Source organism: Pavona decussata, unplaced genomic scaffold (assembly GCF_977016875.1).
Source record: "Pavona decussata unplaced genomic scaffold, jaPavDecu1.1 SCAFFOLD_51, whole genome shotgun sequence".
NCBI lineage: Eukaryota > Metazoa > Cnidaria > Anthozoa > Scleractinia > Agariciidae > Pavona > Pavona decussata.
In genome coordinates, this window is record NW_028145473.1 from 2,861,071 (window position 1) to 2,879,690 (window position 18,620).

Genomic DNA, 18,620 nt, shown 5'->3' on the forward strand with positions numbered 1-18,620 from the left:
TTTATAATTGGCTATCAGTATAGCAACACGCTCAAATAGTTAATTTCAAGAGTCAGCAAAATAATTATTTCCGAGTCTAATATTAAACAAAAAACTAGAGACTATAATTTGTGATCATCGACATTCGTTTTTTTTTTTTTTTGGAACTCGTAAAGAAACTCGTAATCATCCAAGTAAAGAGACAAGTATGTGCACTACTGGCTACGTGAAAATTGGAGAGGGAGCGAGGGAAAGCTTGAATGAAAAAAATATGCTGTTGAACATTTTATTTATCAAACAAAATGATGAATAATAAAAAAAAGCTACAATAACAAGGCCATTAATGTATGTCTGAATGTTTCCCGAAATACATTCGCAATATCTGTCACGGTGCGTCACGCAATCTCGGTTTGATTTTGCGATTTTGTCAGATTTTGAGCGCTCTTTCACAGAGCACGATTAAGTTTCCCCAGAAAAATTTTTATTTTAGTTGAAAGCCCATTTCCTCCTTACTTCACTCTTACAGTTTTATTTGATTTGTGATAAAGGTAGTAGGATAAATTATGTTTTCAATTTATCAAGCGATTTCGATAGATTTACGGGTCCCTTTTTTTCTGGTCGGACTCAGTGTTACAAGCTTGATTGATCTTGATGGGAATTAAAAGATAAAACCTAAAGAAATTGCAGAACAAGCTGATAACAAATAGATGTATTCTAGCTTTATCAGTAGGGCAAGTGGGTTGCTTCAAAACTGACTGATTTTTCAACCCAAATTTTCTCGTGTCTGGCTATGAATCAATCTTTGTCATTTTCTGCCGAATCAAAAAGTTATTTCACAAATGGACCATACAGTAATGAATAACTCAATATGGACTACTAATAGCCAAAGTTTCAGCTATTTTTAAAATTTGAAAGTTTGCCGCACAATGTTTGATTTTTGTGTGCACGCACTCTTAAGAACTTTAAAGTCATAAAGAAATGCCGTGAGAAATTTGAATGTTTGGTCTAAGAAATGCTGTGGATCAAGAACAAAAGACCGAAACTGAACACGCAGGCGGATTCCATTCGTGCGAAATTCTTTACCTGAATGCTTTCATGCTAATTTATTTTCTCACTTTCAATACCTATAAATATGCCTTTCCATTATTTCCATTTTACTCATTAATTTGACAATGACGATATGAAGTCGTTGAAATGTCATGCTGTTTTTACTATCGTTAATTTTCTTGTTGAAATGTTTCTCTAAATCGTTTTTATCAATAATAATAATAATAATAATAATAATAATAATAATAATAATAACCATGACGTCATGTTTTGCATGCATGGAGTTCAAAGCTGACTTAAAATGACTTTAGTTAGTGAATCGGATGTAAGGCAAAGCACCTTTAAAAATCTTTCCACTCTACAAAAAGTCCCCTGGTCTCTAATTTCGAATCCGTTCGACAAAGATCTTCGTATTTTCCTGTCGCTAACATTCCGAGGAAGCGGATGTCAGCAGCAATTAAAATTACTGTAAGCTAAATTAAATTAATTACTTACTTAATCAAATTAAGGATTCCCATCACAGCAATAGGTATAATGATCTCAAACACAGTACCAATGGGTCTTCGTTTCTGTCGAAAGAACGTGTACATGTAAGCTCTTACCGTTTATCTGTTTATAAATATTGAAGCTATCACAAGAAGCGCGACGCGGAAGATTTCACACTGAATCCAACTCAACTCGGTCACATAGAAAAGGCTTTCACTACAACATGTACATGATAAAATAACTTACTTGAAGCAAAAAGTTCTTCCATAACAGAAGGCGAAACTGTCTGAAACGATTCGCCATTGAAGAACATTGAAGGGATCTGCGGCCGCCCCACCTCCTGAAATCTGCCGGTGAAGAACTGAAAGCGGAAAACTTCCTTGATAAGGATTAGGACTGGTACGAGCGCTCAATAGTTACTGATCAGACGGGTAGGTGAGTCGTTTTTCCTTGGTGAAAAGGAACAGCAGAGAAGATTGTTTATTTATCAACTACAATCCACATATAATAGTAAATACTGGACATAGCTGTTTGTAAATACCAACCAGCAGATGCAGCAGATTTTAGCGATGACATAGAAGTGTTTTCGTCCCACAGTCTCTTTTCTTTTTTCCATTTTTTTAAAGGAGATGTCACCTTAAATTTTGTACATCACTCGATATCATTTCATTGACAGTCGGTACTCTTTCTCTTTCTGTTCAGTATTTTTTATATTTATTTATTTATTTATTTATTTATTTATTTATTTATTTATTTATTTTACTGCCCTTCCGCCGCCTCGATTAGACGTTTCCTTAGTTTCTGCGGGTGGAATACATCTCGTATGTAAAATAAATGTTGTTGTGTTATCCTGTGTTACCTAATATAATTTTACCGTCTGTCATGAATGGCGCATTCTTTTGGAAGAATCCTCGCTCTTCACATTTCGGATCAGGAAAAACAAAATACACCACAGGTTACCCACGCAAACTGTGAGTTCGATTGACCGTATTCCGGAAAAAGAATAACCGGAATAGCTGTTAAATTTCTCCTTTTAACGTTTGCGTTCAACACAGTTGCTGAACCAAATGTTCCGGGCGTTTGAACAGGTCATTTAACATTTTTGAAAGCGTAAAACAAGTGATGAAAGCTTATTGAAACTGCCTTAATTGGTTTGAACTTTCATTCAACATCAAGTCAACATTTTCCTTGTTCTTGAAAATGTTGAATGGAGTTGAAACCGTTTGAACACTCCGTTCATCCAACATTTGCCCAACATCCGTTCAACTTTGGTTGAACGAATGTTGGGCAAATGTTGAAACTGTTGAAACGGACCTTAATGAGCGCCAAATCCTATTTTTACAATAACTGTCCAAATTCAACGAAAAAAATAGCCAATTCCGCTCGTACTTTTTCCATGTTATTGTAAAAAACAAATCGACGGCAGTTTTCTATGGTCTATACTCTTATAGACCATAAAATGACGCCATAAAATGTCCAAAACTTGGCAGTGAAACCACTCGCCTGCGGCTCGTGGTTCCACTTGAGTTTTGAACATTTTTACGACGGGAGGCATTGATGGTGGGTTGTAGTTCGAGAGGGATGAGTCGCATGTCCACAGAAGAGTGACCTGGTAAGTTGAAGTGTGCAGGGACTGCTGCTGTAGAGTTGGCGTGATGTGGGTTGTTTGTCGCTTGTCTGTGTTCTGTGAACCTTTCAGGGATCGTGCGTTTGGTTTCCCCTATATACTACTTTTTACATTTTTTTACATTCAATCATATATGTAAGGTTAGTAGAACTACAGGTTATATGTTGTTTTATTTGTCTTGTTTCGCCGGTGTTGCTAAAAGTGTACGAAGTTCTTGCATTGTCAATGTAAGGGCAAGTGAGACATCCATGAGTGGAGTTGCAGCGGAAGGTGCCAGAGGTGAGCTTTGGTGTCGTGTTAGTGTTTTTTAGTTTTGCTCGAACCAAAAGGTCGCGAAGGTTTGGTGAACGACGGTAGGCGAGGAATGGTTTATCTTTGAATATTTTTTGAAGGCGATCTGTGGAGTTGAGAATAGGTTGTTTCCTGTGAAGTATTTCTTGAATATTAGGCAGTGCTGGGTTATAAGTGATCGTGAAGGGGACTGGGGTGTTGGATTTATCTTTATCATGATTATGTTCCCCTACAACCCACCATCAATGCCTCCCGTCGTAAGGCACGCGAGGCTTTTCTAATTCATAGAGGGAAAACGTTATCTCCAGAAGGTATTAACAGGAAAAACGAACGCTGAACCTTGATTATACACTTCTATATTTTTGTTATCTCATATTTACAAGTACGCTCTCTTCATGTCATGTATTAGCCAATCATTTTTTTCCATGTATTTTTTCAAACTTTAATTTTAGGAACCGTTACTATATTTCTGTTATCTCATATTTACAAGTACGCTGTCTTCATATCATGTATTAGCCAATCATTTTTTTCCATGTATTTTTCAAACCTTAATTTAAGGAGCCGTTACTATATTTTCCTTCAGTATAGCTCTGGCCATGAGGAAGATTAATTCTATTAGTTGAAATATTGGCCACTAACAAATCTGCCCTTTGCCGTAGTGCCAGCCTTGCATTCAGTTTTGTATTTTCACGTTCAAGTGACGCCTTTCACAAGAGAGATCCAACAAAATTACCAGCAAGTTTAATTCCTGGGTTGTGTGGACCTCTGCATTCAAAAGTTTTCTATCAAGTATATAAATAGAGCTATCTCAGTCAATTTACAGCAGACAGAGACCTTTGAAACCTACTTTTTACACCTACGGCTATAAAAAAAAATTCGGTTTCCATGGCAACTCACTCTTTTCCATTCCCCTCCAACCTGATTTTAATATTTTAGTGATTTTCAGCTTGAAAAACATTTAACAAGGCCACGAACTCGACCAAACATATTTATACGCTTGCTGGATCATGCAGATAAGGCACCATTGGCAAATATCAAAATAAAATGACAAAGGTGGCCAGCAAAGCCTTAAGTACCAGGGAGGACTGGAACCCAGTATGTTGTCATGGTAACAAAACTGATAAGCTCTTATTATGGAGCGCATCGAGAACAATGTCACTGCAAAGAATCAAGCATTTCTGATACAAATTGGCCGAGATATCTTTTTTCATAATATTTGACCAAAATTCGGTTGAGTTTGTGACGTCATCACTTGGCTAATTTGCATATTTTAAAAACTTGAATATCGCTGGAACAAAAGGAGATATTTGAAAATAGTAAACAGCATTCTTCTTCACGTACAGACTACTTGTATATGTTTTAAAATGGCTCAGATTAGAAAGACACGAATTTCGTCATATTTATACTGCGACAAATAAAATTTTAAGCTAAACATCCGAACAGATCGCACTGTATTAGCTTATACAAATATGTCTTTAAAAGGCGACTAAACGGGAACACAGGAGATAACATTCGAAGTGTCGTTGTTTAAATAATGTTATCCTTGCTTGGGTGCCCTGATCATCTTACATTATGCTTAGTTAACTGCAAGCAAAACGACCGTTAACTAAGTGTTTAGCCGCGTTATCAACATTTTTTCGATTGTATGCCTTTATGCAACTTACCTTTTTAGCAATAGCTACGCAATGGTCGTTGACTCATGGACAAAAAATAGCCGTTTTTACCATGAATAGGGAAAAAGTTGTTCTTCACATGTGTTGAATAATTATGAGTTCTGTGCATGTCAAAGATAATAGCAGATGGCTGTTTAGCGTTGTCACACATTATTGCTAATATATTTCTAGCTTTTGTCATAAACAGGTTTGTTGCCAAAAAGGTCTAAAAGTAATTAATAACACAACAAATTTGTTTTTTGTTGCTATAAAATTAACTCCACCCGATGGGGTACAGTCATTTCATGTACAGCACTTACCCCATCCCCACAGCGGCATCTCGGACCACTTCACTGTTACGAGCGACCAATGGCATAGCGAGGCGACGCGACGGGACATCAACAGACAAACCAGACAGCAAAATTTAAATATTCTGCGGAGTTTTCATCGAGATACAAAAATATGTTATCAAAGGCGAAGAGACCACTCGAAAATGAACGGGATTCCTCTCCGAAACGCCGCAAAGGTCCGAGATATCCCCCACATATCACAGTTCTGAGAATATTTAAATTTTGCTGTGGGGATGGGGTAAGTGCTGTACATGAAATGACTGTACCCCATCGGGTGGAGTTAATTCGACCTCGGACCCAAGCTTCGTGACCATTTTCAAAATCATCAGCTGTTGGAGAAACGGGCTTATGGCTCGAGTACGCCGACCTGACTTACGTCATTACATGACTGAGTAATGAAGAGGTAATTGTTGGAACAGAGGAACAGTGGGCACAGAGGAACAGTAGGAACAGAGGAAGAGGAACAGTGGGCACAGAGGAACAGTAGGCAGAGAGGAACAGTAGGAACAGAGGAACAGTGGGAACAGAGGAACAGCGTGCACAAAGGAACAGTGGGCATAGAGGAACAGTAGGAACAGAGGAACAGTGGGCATAGAGGAACAGTAGGAACAGAGGAACAGTGGGCACAGAGGAACAGTGGGCGGCTCATGGCTGGTCGGCGTACACGAGCCATGAGCCGAGAAACGAAGCTATCGTGGAATAGGTAGCAGAAAATGCTCATTTCCAGCCAAGTAAGCGGGGATTTTTGACGACGAAACATTCACCGAGGTTTGTGAATGATGGGGCTTTAGCTTTGCGTGAAAAAATCGCGGCTGGGATGGATTTTCGAGGCGCAAACCGCCTCTGAGCGGACTACGTGAACTTACGGTCGAAATCTTAGTGTGCTGCTTGACTCCGTTTTATGAAGGGAATGACAGTGATTTCAAAGAATGCTCGAAACGGTAAAATAAGCTACAAATAAATACACAAGAATACACCAGAGGTGAGTCAGTTTTATTCATTTTATTGAATGAAAGTTAACTTGTCAGAATCGTTGGTATTTTATTTCCCATACAAAGTCTTATAATGCGTTCAAATTCTCAACGGCTGCCTGTAACCCAATACCGCTTGCACTCAAAGGTCATCGTCTCACTAGTTTTCAGTTATCACACGCTCTCTAGTGACGCCGCGAACTTGGCAGTTTTATTCGTCGGTTTTATTGAAAGTTAAATTTAGCGTTTTTTAAACTTCATAATCGACAGTTTAAAATTCTCAATGTCTGCTTGTCTGCTTGCACTCAAAGGTCATAAATAATAAATTATTACACGCTCTCTAGTGACGCGAGCTTGGGCTGCCTGTGGAAGAACTAGTTGTCGGAATGTTTTGCAAAGTCTCTGCAGAGTCCCACCCTCACCGGTCCACCCGCTGAGGGAGCTCCGAAAACCTGATGATGCTGAAAACATCATATATAGGAAGCGACAGCGTCTTTCCCTTCCATGTGGGACACATTTTCTTGGACGTGCACGAGGCACAGCCTCGTTTTGGTGCGAAGCTTGTTTTCGTCCTATAACGTCATAAAATTACTTTTTTTCGTTCACAATTCTGACAGAAGTCTTGAACTCGTAAATTTCTTGACATCTTCTAGGTTGATGTCGATTACATCAAGGATTTTCTTGAAAATGTTCGTCTTAAGGTGGGGGTACACCTGAAAGCCGTTTTCACGCCGCATAAAATCGGTCAAATGGAAATATCTTGTTCGCATTTCAAGCAATACAAAAATCCTCCATTCATTACACAAATCAATGTTTTGGAGTGTTTTGTGAATTTTTGGGTGATTTCTGGGTACATTTTGGAGGAGATAATTTTTCTTGAAGGATTGGTAAAATTATGAGAAATAAGAAATGTTGAAGATTTAGTGAAGTTTTAAAATTAGAATTTTTAGTTAATAATTAATAGAGGGGTACCAAGTTACGTAGTCCACTAGCAACCTGGGGTGCTCTTGCGTGGGTATCGACTGTCTGTTAGTGTTCCAAAAATCATTTTCTTTCTTCTATCCATTCTTAAAACCTCCTCAAATTTCACTCAAATTCAGGTAGAGCCCCACCTTAACTCTGTGCAGAAACCCGTATTTATCGGCAGGAAGTTGTATGGGCAACTGACTTTTACTGAGAGAACAAACAGTAATTTTGAAGAAAGCTATTTTTTTCTCTGTTCGTAAGCGGACGGTATCATTAAAATTCTACAATCAGGTTCTCTCTGGGATCGGGCAGAATTTTATTGTCTCTGACTACGGTCACCATAGGTCACCAAAGCGTATTCAGTATAAGAGTTTGTACGGCGCTACAAGTCGATCGAAAATTAGACAACATTCAAAAACCCCAAAAAATTACAGTAAAGTCTGAAAAACATAACCCGGTGTGTTTTGTTGTGCTTTTAAGGCTTCACTAAAGGGGGCTTAAATCTTCCCGACTTCGAAATAGCTATAATGCACTCAAAGTGGTTTGGATAAGGAGATTATATGAAAGTAAAGAGGATGCCAGCTGGAGTCACATACCCCTGGTATTTATAAGACACTTAGGAGGCCTTTTTTTATTTAAATGCAATTACGATTTCAAGTATCTTAATTTAAATATACCAATTGATTTCTATTAGGATACACTTTTATCTGGCAAACATTGAATCAACATACCCCTCAAACCCAAGAACAAAGATTATAGGAAAAACAGTGTACAAGAGTGACAGGCACGCCATCTTTCAATACAAAGTCGTGCACCATATTCTGCCAACTAACGCAACCTTATCAACAACAAAAAATGACAATTCTATAGAGCACAACAAAGAAAATATTATCTATGGCTTTACCAACAATATCGCGCTGCAACTTGGCCTGAACCTCAGTTTAATAATTGCAAAATCAGGATGACATTTACATTTCCTCGAGAGAAGAAGACCCTTGTTTCTTTGATACTTTCCTTGCTGTTCTGAGAAGCAAACTGACATAGAAAAACACAATTCAAACTTACAATAAGTCTTGTACTGTATTATTTTGTATTTTCTTAGCTTGTATGCATGTTTGTAACTATTTCTCTGTAACTCTTCATTGGAGGTGAAATAAAAAAAGACAAAAAAAAAAAGGCTTCTCGGCGCTTCCAAACGCCGTTTTGAGTGGTTTATCTCTTACCGGCTTGTCCACGTCCAGCACTGTATTATGTTAATGACAAGGTTGGAAACCTAAAGTCGAATTTGAATGTAATTTGACCCATTATTTGAGGAGAGCACTTCGAAAACCTCGCTTTAATTTACTTGAAACTTAGCACACGTTTATCTTCCTCGGCATGTGTCAAGAAGGATGATGTGCGGTCCTTCCGGAGCAACTATTGCTCGAAGAAGTTCACTTCCTGAGACACAGGTCTTCGTTGAAAGCAATGTTGATTTCAAATCGGGCGCCAATTTTGCGCGAGGACCGAGCTGTGTCCCTGGAATGTCATAACAGACTCACGGTCAAACCCAGGCACGGGTACTAAAATGTGCCCGATAGAGGAAATCCGCGTGAAACCTTTGGCTCGCAACAAACTACACACACCCAATCCTGCCACTGTTCTCACTTTTGAACCACACGGAGAACAAACGCGAGTCGACTGGTGCTCTCCGGAGTCCAAATGAAAGCCTGGGTCGTCTACCAGGTACGACGCTAAGGACTTATTAAGCCCTTTATTCTTAGGAATGCAAAAAGTGTTCTCGGTTGATATATATCCAACTTTAGAGGACTGAAAATTAACATAACTGGTAACGAAAGAGCTATGGCAAATTCTGCAAAACTGTGACGCTTCTGCTTTCCGCTTTCGACCTTTCTTTTGCGGAACACTTTTCGTTGGAGTTTTTTCAAGATTCATTGTACCATCTCTATTTATTGCATCCTTAGAACAGTTGATAGTAAAAGAAACTTTGTGAAAGGCAGAAAAAGACGCTTTTACTAGCTGGGATAGGCAGGCAATAAATTACACTCTATCGTGTTTATTTTCGGAGGAAGTATGACATCATTTTCCCGCGAAAACACAAATTAGGCGGAGCTAGCAATCAAAGATGTGTCAACGGTGGCGGTTATGAAGATCAAAAGCTCTTTCTTCTCCCTTCCCTCTGCACACGCGTGATAGAACTTAGAGAAGAAAGAGACTGCTCGCAGTCTGTGTCAGGGAAAACTATGTATGTAACTGCGCATAGTCTACCAAAGGAAAATGGTGTTCCGGCAAAATAAGCGTAATTGATTTGAGATCTCGTCAAGCGAAGTTATTTTTAACAAAATAATAATCGTGTTGGACTTCACGGGTGTGTGTTCGACGCGATCGTGCACCCAGTAGTATACCAGTGATAAAGCTAAAAAGTGTGTCACAGAAAGCCCAGAAAATAATGGTGTTTGATTGAAAAGGTATTCGCCCTAATACTCCTTTGTCGTCAAAAATTCATCATTATCTTAAATGCACTTCATGGTTACAAGACCCGACCTGTTTAGTAATGTATTATTTCGTTTATTCATCCTTTGCGTGGCATTTTCGGTTAAACTACATCTCGCTTATCGCAGATACAAAGTGATGCCTTAGACTCTCAGCAAGTCTTTTATCGTTCACCTGACATCAAAAAACTGAGCTATCGTGCATGCTCGAATACGCCTAATACAACGACGCCCAAGTATACGCTCCCTTCCTATATATTTGAGTAAGGGCGTTTTTACAGACATATTTGTTTATAAATTGAATTTCCCACAAATTCATTCTCCCACGGGAGCCTTACTAACCAGTCTCAAACTTTACGGAGTCATCATGTGAACCGGAGATTAAGTTTTAGAGGGATTAGTTTTCCAACGCGTATCTAAAAATAGACCGATTTGTTAAAATGCCGCAACAAAGGCTTAGTATGGATTGAAGCTGTGCGGTTCGTGGTATTGACGAAGTGAAAGCGAAGAACGTGCTACCGTTTGGCTAGCATAGTCATAAACGAAAGCAAACCGTGATTCCAGGTACTTTTTATATACAACACACAGCGAAGAAGTTTATCCACTAGATGTGCGCACCGGCAAAATATCATGAGAAATAGAAAAGAAAGCTATTTCAAAACCGACTCGGAAGAAAATTGCATTTTCATAAACGGGTTTTTAACGTTATAGACAAAACTACGGTGCTGTTTTAAATGTCGTTATTCTGTATTATTCGCAGGATAAAGATTCAGTAAAAGAATATCTGTAACAAAAATTTAATTTCTTTTTACAAAGTCACAAGCCGGTAATTCTCTTATTCGTAAATTGTTATGTCTTTGCCGAGACAATTTCTGTTTGCCGCAAAGAGTTATTTGCATTAAGAGGATAATTTCAATTCAATTCAATTTTTATTCACACTTATTCGAAATACAATATATTTTTATGGTAAAAAAATAAACATGCAGAACATTATATTTAAGTGTTTTTACCTTTTGGGAAGAAGTGCGTAGTGGCCAGAGGAGCAAGGCTTTCATGTTGGCCACTACCTCTGTGCAGTTACAAAAATGGGGGGAAGTAGAATAAATATAATTTCTTTACCAAGGAGACTGAAAAAACGAGCTGAAATCAGTATGTCGCAACTCCCTTCATATTCTAGAATTTGTAGCAACATAACTGTATCTTACAAAAGTTTTGCAGGTTTTCATTTTGTTAGATGTATCTATGCTTTCTTGGCTTGGTTCAATAATGTAGTATTAATATCTGTCGGCAGGGCCTCAACAGAAAAACCAAACAGACAAAAAAACCGTCTGGATGTAGCTACACGTGATATTTCGCAGCATGCGTTCATTGCCTTATGATAAATAATCCATCCTGAGGCCGTTTTCTTCGTGTGGGTGTCATTTTAATTACTCGCACACATGAATGGTTAAATTTTCGTGTGAAATAGTATTCCCAAGCATCACTAAAAACAGACCGATTTGTTTAATGCCGTAGCAAAGGCTTAGCTTGCGAGCTGTGCGCGCCATTTTAGTTCTTTTAGTCACAGTATTAATTAACGAAGTTAGCTGAAGCGGAAGAACGTACTACTGCTCGGCAAACACCGTCATAAACATACGCAAACAGCGTACCTTTTATTTACATATCAGAACAAAGTACTTTACCACCAGATATTCGCACTGGCAAAATATCACGAGGAATAGACATGAAAGCGATTTCGAAACCGAAGAAGAAAATTGCCCAAGAAGATCGTAAATGCTGTACCCTCTGCTCCGCGAAATGTTTTTTCTTCAACTACAAGTTTTAGATTTTATCGTAGATTTTAAAGACTAGATTTCAGATTTTAGACTTTATTTTTGTAACTGACATTTACGCACGCTTATACAGTATTACATTATCACTATTCTAGTTAGTTTCAAGCTGTGTTCCCTAGTTAGTATGGGTGATGTTCCACTTTAATAAGGTTTTCATTCATTAATTCGAATAGCAAAAATGACCGCCTCTTTGACAATGAAAATATTTCAGTACCTTATGAAAATGTCGGGTGTCATATTTTCAAACTGATCATAATCCTAGAAGATGAATATTTGTTTTCTTTTTTGCGGTTAGGATGAAGATACCGCATGTTGTTGGCGCCAGCAAGAGATTAACGAAAATATTGAAATGTGTAGGGGAAATGATTGCACGGTTAGCTAAATTAAATTAAAGGTACTGACAGTGTTTCTATGGATACCCAAACGTGTTATGTTATTATTTATACTTAAGGTTATTAAAAAGTGTACGGTTTATAGAACCACCCGGTGGCCCTAATAAGATGGATTTGAAAATTTACGGGTCTTTTCTTGATTTCTAAAAGGCTAGTCTAACTTTCAATGTTACACAGCTTTAAGGAAGCTTCTATTTAAGTACGATGAGTGGAAGAGAAAGTTACTTATTCTCAAAGGGGCTGGGAATGAGACATGCTAACAGGCGCCGAGTTGTTGCCTTAGAAACTTTGCTTTCCAATCTTCCGAATGTCCAATTGTGCTGTGTTTACTTTGTCGTCAACCAATCATCGATTTGTGAAATCATCATCAGCCAGTAAGAGAAAAGCTACCTGTCAAAAATTCTTCCACCCTCCTTTCTTGATATATCGTTGTTCTCACAGTAAGAACTGCCTTCTGTCTCAACAGAGTGTGGAGAATCAACTTGACACCTTTAAGGACGGTGCCTACTAATACCGAAGTATTTTTGTGCGGTTTATGACTATGCGAGAAAAGCAGATCTTAGCAAGGGCTATTGGAATCCAAAAAGAAAATTGGGGGTAACCACGCATTTTTCAGAGTTAATTAAACATTAATATCTCTAAAAAACGCGAAAATATAAAGCAATGTATGGGATTTTTTCCTAAATTGAGGCTTAATTATCTCTGAAAAATGCATGGTTACCCCACAATTTTTTTTGAGATACCAAAAGCATTTGGTAAGTTCTGCTTTCTCCGTATAGTTTTAAACCGTGCAAAAATATTCCTGTATTAGTAGGCACCACCCATAGGAAACCCGAGTATCTCGAGATGCGCAGAACGTATGCGCAGTAACAATAGTAGGCACCGTCCTTAAGGGAATATTTGTGGGATGCGTTTTGTATTGAGGGTTAGCAGGTAATTGACTGTAATTTATATTTTGCAGGTTTGAACTGTTTCATACCAATGTGAGCAGGAGTACGATATTCGGAGTAAGTGGGAAACGAAATTTTTATTTTCCACGTCGAAAGCCATCAACCTACGATACGTCAGATACAACTCGAACACTCACTTGGGAGTAAAAATAAGGAAAGAGAACCCGTGTAGGCACTTACCTTGAAAACATAATTTGGCTTTGTAATATTTCAGACCACCAGTTACTTTCCGCCTCGGTATCATTTGCTAGTTTAACTTGTTGTTCAGGTTCTCGTTCTTGCTCTGAGAACCAGTTCTCCGGATATTTCGGTTTTCCCCTATTCTCTAACCCAACACTGTCAATTGCCAACTAGATCCGGAATTCGAGGCCACAGATTTTTAAGTTTTATGACTATGTATCCATCCTTCCTCCTTCTCCTTGGCTTGCCGTGGTGGTGAAAATAAATAAAGAAGATCCTATTTTAAATGACTTGAAATGCTTTCAAAACTTGTTTGCTAAAAGAGGGTTAGGCAGTGCCACTTCACCTCAAGGTAATTTTAATTTAGTTTAGAACTCAGGAAAGGAAAGGGAAGAAATAAAAGGCAACCTTACCTAGAATTGATTGGAGGCGCAGTGCAGTCGTTTTTCCTTTCATCCGCCTTGGCACCCAATGTAGCGTAGAATGAAAAATATTCAAGAGAAACTCATCAAAGATGGGCTATTTCGCAATGGGGAGTTTCAAAATAGGAGGCAATGCTCTTTGTACAGACACTGGCAAAAATGTGAAATTTATGTCATCCCTGCGAAACTACGTAAATACAAATACATTTACAATATTATAAAAGAAACTGTAACGCTATTTAGATATAAAATTCAGGAATCCATTTGCTCTAAATCCGGTGATTCATGAAAGACATGCTATGAAATCCTCTTGAACGTGCTAAGTGATGGTGCTTGTTTTGAGTTCGTGTCTAAAAATACATTTGTATTACAAGACTGTTTTTCCATAAACTGGCTGGTGAAAGGCTGGAGTGACTTGGTCATTTTTCCTCACGTTCGTTTAATTATCTTACAAGCAAAGTTGTAATCTTTTGTAGCGGCCTTGTAGGACCACACGGCTGAACAATACATATGTTTAACTTCAAGCGTTTCAATATCAATCTTGTGCTTAACATGATATATTTGAGCAAGTTTAGCTATACACGAGGAGAATAATATTTAATATAATCTAGCAGTCATATGTCAAGTGGGAGTCTACGATGACTCCCAAGTCCTAATTTGCTGATGAAACACTTAACTCCAGGTTTATTGGCAGCCTTTGAAGCAATTGCTGAGTACCTTCCTGCAAGGAAAAGTTTAGTTCGTTTTTTGTCTAGGGATAAGGAGCTTGTTAGTGCATGCACCGCCCTTCTGCTATACGGAGATCTTTGTCAAGTGGCAGCTAAATGTCTTTTATCGGAAAATCGAGGACATGAAAACTTTAGAGTCATCCACATAATACTCTTAATGCAACCTAGATTGCTAACCAAGTCCTATGGAGATAGAGCATTCGCTGTTCATGCACCAAGAGAATGGAACTTAATACCCTATGAAATTCGGAAGTCCAACACCATCTCGAGCTTTTAATTAAAAGATCACTTTTAAAAGACGTACAGTAACAAAAGATCATTGTTTCTATAGATTTATATATATTGCGTTAGTTTTTAATTTTTAATTATTGTAAATATAATAGAAGATGATTGTAAATTTGTTAATATTTATCAATAATGTTGTTTACATGACTGTAAAGCGCCTTGAACATAGTATAAGAGCGCTATAGAAATGAAGTTATTATAAGTTATTATTACTCTAACCGACATACTATCGGCACTAATGATAGGCCTTATAAATGAAGAAAAGCAAAGGTGAAAAAATTGCTCCCCATGGCACGCTCGTAGTAGTCGTAACAGGCGAGGATAGCGCGGATCCTATGCGGCGTCAAATAGCTTTCAAACTATTTCGTTGTTTCTGGAGAATTTTCAACAGAGTTTAAGTTTTGCAATAAGATTGGAACGCTTTAGATAAGTCCAGGAAATCTAGTGCAATGAGTATCCCTTTATCCATTGCTTCCAATAATTGTCTAGTTAACTATTTTTAATGTTCGCTGTTTGAGTGGATTGGTGTTTTGTCTTGATTTTCACTTTCATGTGGAGAAAGCTTATCGAGGTTTCACAAGAAACGCACCACGCGCCTAACTAATCTTTGTGTATTTCCAGTGTTAAGATGCAAAACTGTTAGGGAGTACAAGCAAATTTGTAATTTTCTCTGCGAGAAGAGGGAGGCTGGCTCTTTTTACGTGTCACTGCGATATAGACTTTTTTTTTTTAGTTTCTGAATTCCCAAACTCCAATAATTATTAACTCCTTTTAGTTTTGGTTTAAGCATTTCTCATTGTTTGATATCAAAAAGGGTTGACTGTGAAAAGATGCTGGAATCAGTAATATAACAGCCCATGATCAGGTGTATTGATTTCTAAGAAATAGGCTAGTATTTATTTATCCTATCTGTGGCTTTACGCATAGATGCTTCCTGGTGAAGACATCTAAACCAGAGCGTTACTTCCATTTGGCAGGAAATTTCGCTGAAATTACCAAAAACGTCTCTGCATGACATGTTACAATCTTTATCAGCATACAGCAAGAAAATGGAAAGCGCATTAAAAGTCATATCTGTAAACAGGCATGGTAGTGCCACTCGTCATCAAAATTTGCCTCGCTATCGACATTTGCTAGCTTAAGTGGCTTATAGCATCAAATATTAAAACAATACATTGCACGCTGCCATATGTGATATATTCAATATTAATATCGTTTCATAGAAAATGTTTCTTTTCCTTTCTCTAGAACTGTTACCTGTGTAATTTATCATGAAGTTTTTGCCAGTTGTCATTGTGACTATTCTGTTCATGGCCTTGCTCATGACCTCAGACGCGGGCAAAGGAAAAGGCAAATGCAAAAAAAGTAAGTTAAGGCACACTTACTGGAAGCAATTTTGTTTGACGTGCCGTTGATGAAGTGACTCGATGTCTCCTCTGTAATGACATGTTGAGAGACATATTTTGTTTAAAAAAATGTGTTTTCTTGTCTTTTAACAAAACATATTTCATCGTCGTAAATTTTACATATTTAGAAACTTTAAGCAATTTACTAGTAATCTAAAGCCCCGTTCTCACCAACAAAACATGTTTAATTTAAACCGGGTTTAACAAAATGAAAACTGGTAACAGAAAGCTGAACCATTGGCTTTGACACAGGATTCAAGAAAACTACCACAACTTAACCCCTTCTAAACTAGTGGGGTTGGGGAATTCTGTCTGCCATATAAAACTCACATATAAAATATGTGAGCAGGTGCAATAAACTTTGTGAAATTTTTATTAATTCAATGTTGTCATGGCGGGAACCTCGTTCTCCCTGGTCTGAGAAGACAGAGAAAAAGGATTTTTGTAAAGGGGAAACAAACCAGATTTTGTTTTCAATCATTTTTTTTAAAGAAACAGAAGCGAAGGACTAAATATAAAAAAAGCATGACCATCAGATACAAATTTCTCGCCTCAGCAAACTAATTGATTGTAATATGTCTTTTAGATTAAATGACATGACCCGTTGAAATAAACCGCTGAATGCTGTTTATTGTTTTTTTTTTCCTCAGGGCTCAAAATTGCGGAACAACAAGTTGAACGTAAGCGCTTTTTTTTTATTAATCCAATGAATAAATACGGGACACACTATTCTTAGGAATAAGCAGAAGAAGAAGAAGAAGAAGAAGAAGAAGAAGAAGGTTCATGGGACAAACATCCTGCGTGAACCTAGTTTAATGGCCTTAGCTCCCACGAGTCTGTTGTAGCTCAGTAGTAGAGCATCCGAAGTAGTAGTCGGAAGGTCTTAGGTTCGACTCCTGATAGGAGCACTCGGACGTTTTTTTCCGAGTATAGCTGTGTCACTTTCTGGAATAATACATCATTCTCATTCATTCACCAGGCTTGAAATATAACATCACATTTATTTCAACACAATAGTAATATATATATTAATAAATTGCCCGTGGGAAGAAATCTCTATTCCTCATGAGCTTCGCTTCTCGGAGGTTTCCCCGCCATAGTCACTCTTTCCAAGTTGCATGTTTACATTTAATTTAATATTAATCAGCTATTTACTATCTTTTCCATTCTATTTGTAATTTATTTTGTGTGACCAGATAATAAAAATAAAAAATAAACTTCTGATAGACTAAACTGCCCAGCAATGTAGGAAACTACAACGCCTATTTCAATTTATAATTTCATTGGAAATTAAACTATGCATATAAAGTAATGAGTTAACTAAGCACTTTAATATAAACTATAGAGTCAATTCTCCGATCCATCGTTGACGTTACATAAGCTTACCAAGCGTAGTGGAAACAGAATCATCGTTTTATGTACATATAAAACTTAAAAACAAAAAACAAAAACAAAAGAAACTTAAAGAAATTGTCATATTTACTTAAGATTACTTTTTTAATTATAACTAGAACACTTCCAAAAAAATTTCAAGTGATTTTCGCGAAGGGAAAACAAACGGTTTCCAATACTCAAGTCATTTTTTATTTTATTTTTTTAACACAAAGGAAGAACTATAAAAATAGATAGGCATTGCGTACATGTAAATAGTGCTGTTTGTTTAAGGACACTCACTCACTCACTCACTCACTCACTCACCCTTACATGCCTGACGACAAAGTGGGTAGAGCACTATACAGTGCACTACCCACAAAAAGACTCCCCAACCATATAACCAAATAGACTAATTTATAGTCTCAGAAAACTTATTAAGAAATTTGAAACCGTTGGACCATAATTTTTGGGTTGTGTTTGATTCCACTGTCGTGCCTTAACCCTTTGACCCCTGAATTTTTTACTAAGTTTTGCTAAAAGTTGACATGGACAGAGAAAATGGTTAATAAAAGCTTAAGTTTTCATCCAAACCACACATAATCATATATTTCTAGAAAGTAGATGAGATCAGCATTTTGAAAATGTAAACATTATGTTGTTAGTTATGAACTAGTCTGGTTAGTCATTTAAAATGTCCGCAAAAAAAGAAAAAATATCACATTTGCTGTCATGGGTCCAAGTTTATTACCCTCCATGCAAGCTACTGATGTTCAACTATCAGTATATCACTTGAATACTATATAAGCTACAACAATCAGCAATCGTTTTCATTCTTGCATCACACTTCACCTGAAAACAGCTTGTCAAAAAATATAGTCGGACTGATATCGACCTCAAAGGCATGAGTCGGTCCATGGTTGAGGCCTGAAAATCGTGGTCAGTCTGTATTGTATAAAAAATCCAAACCGCTCTGATTCAGGTTCAGAGTCTTCCCTTCATTTCTACAGCGTTGTTGCCGAGCTGGTTTCCATCTCGATGTTTGTCCATCACGATTTGCACATGCATGAGATGTTGTTCGCTTGATGCTTCGAAAATATTCACATTTTCGGTCTCCTCTGGGCACAGGCAGCCCAAGCTCAATATCAGAGAACCGTTGAATTATAAGGATTTGTATGGGAATACGAACGGAT

At 37.6% G+C, this 18,620-nt stretch overlaps 1 protein-coding gene across 1 annotated transcript in view; it reads left to right on the forward strand.

The window, feature by feature from the left end:
* Nucleotides 1-13,071: 13,071 nt before the first annotated feature.
* LOC146481066 (oncoprotein-induced transcript 3 protein-like) overlaps nucleotides 13,072-18,620 on the forward strand; it is a 36,107-nt gene continuing 30,558 nt past the window's right edge. Inside the window, exons 1-2 of the mRNA XM_085108758.1 lie at nucleotides 13,072-13,092; nucleotides 15,899-16,015. Of these exons, the coding sequence (XP_084964884.1) occupies nucleotides 15,922-16,015 (94 nt within the window). The 5' untranslated portion in view covers nucleotides 13,072-13,092; nucleotides 15,899-15,921. The remainder of the gene's footprint in view (nucleotides 13,093-15,898; nucleotides 16,016-18,620) is intronic.